General features: G+C 35.4%; 1 protein-coding gene across 1 annotated transcript; it reads right to left on the bottom strand.

Moving 5' to 3' along the window:
• Nucleotides 1–565: 565 nt before the first annotated feature.
• LOC147521762 (protein neprosin-like) lies at nt 566–6,000 on the bottom strand. Its single transcript, XM_086559155.1, has 7 exons — nt 5,824–6,000; nt 5,007–5,090; nt 4,510–4,719; nt 4,202–4,369; nt 1,681–1,734; nt 1,412–1,567; nt 566–1,313 (listed from the first exon to the last, which is right to left on the bottom strand). The coding sequence occupies exons 1-7, from the start codon at nt 5,983–5,985 to the stop codon at nt 933–935; spliced, it is 1,215 nt and encodes a 404-aa protein (XP_086415281.1). The 5' UTR covers nt 5,986–6,000; the 3' UTR covers nt 566–932.

The following is a 6,000-nucleotide window of genomic DNA, read 5'->3' on the forward strand; positions in this document are numbered from 1 at the left end:
TGTATTCAGGATCCAACACAATATTGAAAAGGACTAAATGTTCTGCTCATGCACGTGCACAAGCAAAAAATGATGTGCATAATTAGTTAGTGCTAAGAGGTATCAATAATTCTACACTGACACAGAAAAACTGACAGTTGATCGACACAGTGACGTGGTATTGCAACATCAATGTTGCACTATGAAAAACTACCACTACAACATCAATACTGCACCGAAAAATAACACTGCAACATCAATGTTACATTATGAAAATCACTGCAACATCAATGTGGCACCATGAAAACCACTGCAACATTAATGTTGCACCGAGAAATAAAACTGCAACATCAATGTTGCATCACAAAAACCACTGCAACATCATTGTTGCACCATGAAAAATCAATGGAATGAATTGTTTGTTATGAAGAAAAGATGAGAATAGAAAAAAGAGAATGGAAAGATGATATTGGAATAGAATAAGTGTTTTGAGATAGAGAAAAGAGATTTTTGGTTCATATTTTCACCACTGCAACATTAATGTTACAATATACCACGTCCCTGTATACTGACTGTGTCATTTTTTTCTGTGTCAATGTAGTATTACTCTGACATTACGACAATTGCGCAACATTACCACTACCACGCATATAGTTGAAAAAGTCAAAAAATAATCCGTGCGACACTCCTACTTGCGCATACCGTTGAAAAGTTCAAAAAGTAATCCACGCGACACTACCGCACTGTACATCTGCATCCGAAACTGTAAATCTGCCTTTATGGATGTCGCTATACAGTTGATACCTCCACATTTGCATCCACTAGAAATGGTTTTTGGTGAAATTCAGAATGGTACCGCATCGTTGCCCGTGCTAGAAGACTAGTCTTATTTTTTTAAAAAAAATACATCACTAAAGTTTTATTATTTCTTATATACTTGAACTGTGGTTTGTTTATCTCCCACACCACCCTCCAGGTCCACCAAACACAAACCCGTAATTAAAATCTGGGTTTAGTGCAATCCCGTCGTATTTTACATCATAGCAGTTATTGTTGTCTACAAATGTAGCCATGTTCAAATATGGTTTTTCCAGGACATTAGTAGCGTTCACAAAATGGATTTGCCTAAAGTAACATCCATGGCGATAATTTCCATCCGGGAAATGCCCACTTCCCATTTCCGGACTAAAGCCATTCGGAAGACCAATTGCTTGACCTCCCCAAGCAATTATTGAAGCACCTTGTCGCAGGTTTGGTATTATTTCGGCGGGCCAATAACCTATAGTAACATTTCTCTCTGGAATAGTTAACCACCAGTTCCAATTTATGGGATCCTGCAATGAATAAAAAGTAATAAAGAGATAACGAATCTCTATCTAGTAGTCAGAGTAAAAGGAAAAATTGAAAGTAAACAACATGAATTTGGTGTTACCTGATATATCATTAAGTGGATTTCCATTTGATTGTTGTCCCCATATGTAGATCCATTATTGAAAGGAACTCCAAGGGAATATTGCTGATTAGTTTGTACGAAGCCTTGGCATAGATGATTAAAGCAACCTCGCTGAACCCCATTGGGTACCTGTACCTGTGGATGTGCAAGTGAACCTATAATATGATACCTATGATACCATCATACCACCATATTTTATAAGATGGAATTTGTCATATGGGACGAGCTATTAGCTTGATCTTACGTACACTCCAATACCCAAATAGATGAGCCCGTGCGTCCCCAAATAGATCTGGTGCTACCTGTTAATCACAACATATATGTGTTAACTTTATTACTTTGAAAATGCTTTAATAAGAAATCTCATTTTATTGAAAAGATCAACTCATACTAGCCGACGTGCACGATGGTTGCTCGTGTCTTCCACGAAATATTTAGAATAATATATAGTGTGTTTACTCTTAAATGTATTTTTTTTTTCTCATTTTTATAAAAAAATGAAAGAAAATAACTAAAAATTTAATTACCTTAATTAAGTTCTAAGAGCATCTCCAAAGGGAAGTGTAAACCGTATAGAGTGGAAAATTTACACTCTAAATGTCAAAAAACTCTATCCAATTGGAGTGCTAAACCGTAGGCAATAGACTATTAAGGGGGTGGGGATTTCCCATCTCACTATCAATTGATAAATAGTCCGGGCGACACTTGAACATACGTCTAAACAAAAGAAACGTTCGGACGTCACTTCAAGTGTCGTTCGAGTTTAAAATTTCAAATTGTGACTTTAGAAATAGATAGGGACGACACTCCAAGTGATGTCCGAACGTTTCTTTTGTTTAGACGTGTGTTCAAGTGTCGCCCGGACTATTTATCAACTGATAGTGAGATGGGGAATTCCTCAACCCTTGAAATTTAAAGAGGGACGTCACTTCAAATGTCGTCAGAGTTTAAATTTTCAAATTGTGACTTTAGAAATAGATAGGGACGACACTCCAAATGACGTCCAAACGTTTCTTTTGTTTAGATGTGTGTTCAAGTGTCGCCCGGGCTATTTAGCAACTAATAGCGAGATGGGGAATTCCCCACCCCCTGTATCATTAAAGGGGGATGTCACTTCAAGTGTCGTCCGAGTTTAAATTTTCAAATTGTGACTTTAGAAATAGATAGAGACGACACTCCAAGTGACTCCCGAACGTTTCTTTTGTTTAGATGTGTGTTCAAGTGTCGCCCGGGCTATTTATCAACTGATAGCGAGATTGGGAATCCCTCCCCCTCTGTATCAACTAAAAAGGGACGTCACTTCAAGTGTCATCCGAATTTAAAATTAAACTTTTTTACATTTCTCCATTGGGAATAATAGAGAGTGAATATTTATGGGATATACAATAATTTGTAATTGGAGTTGTAAAATCCTAATGGCACCTAAGTGGAGCCTATGTGGAGGTGTAATTTTACACCCCCCATTGGAGATGCCCTAACAATTTGAAATGTGAGTAGTACGTGGACTCTATCATGTACCTAAGAGCATCTCTAGGTGGAGCGTGGAGGTATCACCTGTATATTTGCCTCAACCATTCGGAATTTCGCGAAAAACCATCTCTAGGTGGAGCCAAATGTGGAGGTATCACCTGTTTAGCCGCATCCGTGGATGCAAATTTGCAGTTTCGAATGCGGATGCGGCGCATCAATGACAATGTCGCATGGGTTCTTTTTTTGACTTTTTCAATTTGCCGCGACAGTGGAAATATCACATGAGTTTTTTTTTCCACTTTTTTCAACCTAGGGCAACAGTGGTAATGTCGCGCGACAGTATCAATGTCGTGCAAGGTAAACCATATTCTAAATTTGCGACTATTATTTGACTCCATCTAGAGTTGGTCAAATTTTGCAGATACTTACCTCAAATTTCGGTCTCAAACATATAGGTGATACTACTACCATCTAGAGATGTTCTAAGGTCATGTGTCCTTGGAACAATTTGAGGACAATGTAGAAAAATATATTAGAAGAGACCATAGTTCGGGATTTCGGAATTCTCGGAAATCCGACAAATCCAAAAACCGAAATTCATTAAATTTCGACCCCTATCATATTTGGAATTTCGATTGATTTCAGAATAATCAATATTTCGACTCTATATTCGGAATTCTGATTTTTTTGAAAAACTGAAATATTGAGCGGAATTCTGAGGTTTCGTTCGGAATCACGAGCATTGGAAGAGACATGACATTAGGAACACATGCTAAGTTTAGATTGGATGATGAGAGCAAGGATTAAAATATCAAAGTCGGGCAATCTATGTCTACCCAAATTCCAATATATATCAGTAGGGAGGGAGGGGTTCTAGGGACATATTTTATCTTAATACATAAACAAACTCAAAATCTTCTAGGGACATATTTTATCTTAATACGTAAACAAACTCAAAATCGTTGTGTCATTTATAAGTTTTGGATTAGGCTAATTTTTTGTAGATGTGATTTCCTAACTATTCTAAACATTGTCACAAATAATCAAAAAAATCAAAAATTTCAAAACTTGCCAAATATAGTATAAAAAATGGTGAAAATAAACGGTCTACAATTAGCCAAATTTTGTAAATTGCTAACTACATTTGGCAATTTATAATTACGACGATTAGACCAAAAAACCGAAAGATTTTGTGATATTTTGCAAAATTCCGCGAGATTTTGTACTATGCACGTAGTTATAAATAAATTATAAAATGAATGGGAAAAAAAAACATTAGCATAAGCATACAAAACTTACCATCCATCCAGCTTGTAAACTATTACGAATTTGTGGTGCACCATTTTCAATCCACATTTGAGCAGAGCTAGTTTGACCTTTTTTAGCAGTTGGAGCGTATACATTGATGTGTGCTTCGATTCCTTTGTATGTTATGTTTGGATTAGGAATTGATCTGTGAACGGCAAGCTGGAATAGTAGAAAAACAAGAAAATTGAGTTTAAATAGACAAAACCCAACTAATGTATAATTGCAAAATCAATATCCACTGAAGCAAGGAAAAGACAATTTTTAACTTTTTTCTAAAATAATTATAGTCCAGCACGTACATGTTTACCAGGTGTAATCCAGGTGAGTGGATGAGTATCTGTTGTAAACATTTCAGAGAAAAACTTAGCCCTGGTTAAATCTTCTTTTTGAGTTCTTCGAATGGGTACAGTTCGCGCCGGACAATTTATAGCTACTGGTAGAATCGTTTTATGCTTCGCAGGTGCCAAAGGTTTGAGCTCCAACTTCTCTGGAAAAAAAGTTGGTCTCCTCTAAAAAAACACACACAAAAATTGAGTGAGAGACAGGTTAGATAATTTATTCTTTCAGCCTGAAACCATACAAGAGCCGTCAAAGAGGATTGCAGGGGGTTTTAAACCAAATTAAGCTCAAACAATCTTGTAGCTTGATTCTCTATATTTCAACTCAAAACTCTTTATCTATGTGCGTGATACTAATTTTTTTTTTTTTCTCCAAATGTCTTTGTTCCAATCTAAGTGATTAGTTACGAGAGATAAAGAATAAAGTAATATGTGAATAATAAGAATAAGAATTGAACCTGAATTTTATGATTTTTAAGCAAAGGATGATCAAGTGCAGGTTGTCTATGGACGTCAATGCAGTCATATATGGCCTGGTTAATCTGTGCAAAAGAAAAAAAGATCACTGTATGGACTATAAGGAGTGATCGTATCACACCCAAAGAAACAATAACTCACCACAATAGCAAACTCGATTGTGGGCATATCCCCAATTTAATAATTGTCTTCTAAATTACTTGGCCTAATAGTAAAATAAAATAAAATGTGCCGCCCCCACTAACTCGAATTAAACTAATTTTGTTAAGTTCTATATCCCTTTCATTTTGATATTTCTCATACCCATTTCATATAACGATATAATTGAGTACTAGTGAGCTACAACAAAAGATTTCGCATATTTGATTAAATCAATTATTTAAAAACAACTCATAATTAACATTAGATAACATAAGGTACAAGAATATTTATAGTTCCTCAATGAAATAATTGAAAACTTCCGCCGAAAGTTTGAATATTTCCAAATAATTTTACTCTTTTTTCCAGTCTTGTTTGATCTTGATATATAATCACCCATATCATATATTGTATAACTTGGTAACACAAAGGTCTCGAATGTATTTTTTTTTCCGGTAATACAGAGGTCGCATGCATGGAAAGATAAAGATATAGATTTATTGGACCTTACTTTTTAAAATTTATTCTTCAAAAAAAAAAATTATACCTTTAAAATGATTATCTTATTCCTGTGACTGCTAAGTTACAAAGAAAATGAAATATTTCTCAAACAAGTCAAAACCCCTAATTTTTGAAATAACGTTCCCAATCTGTTATTACCTTGATGGTTTTAATCGGTGGTTTGTTTAGAACTTTGAGTTGGTTTTCTAATTCCAAATCTTCTTCTCCTGGTATACTTCTGCCTCCATGCACTCCATAGTTAGACCGACCAAAGCAAACCAAAAACAAAACTGTGATAAGGACCTTCGAAACCATAGCCATTATTTCTTTGGGTCT

Source organism: Coptis chinensis, chromosome 1, assembly GCF_015680905.1.
Source record: "Coptis chinensis isolate HL-2020 chromosome 1, ASM1568090v1, whole genome shotgun sequence".
Lineage (NCBI taxonomy): Eukaryota > Viridiplantae > Streptophyta > Magnoliopsida > Ranunculales > Ranunculaceae > Coptis > Coptis chinensis.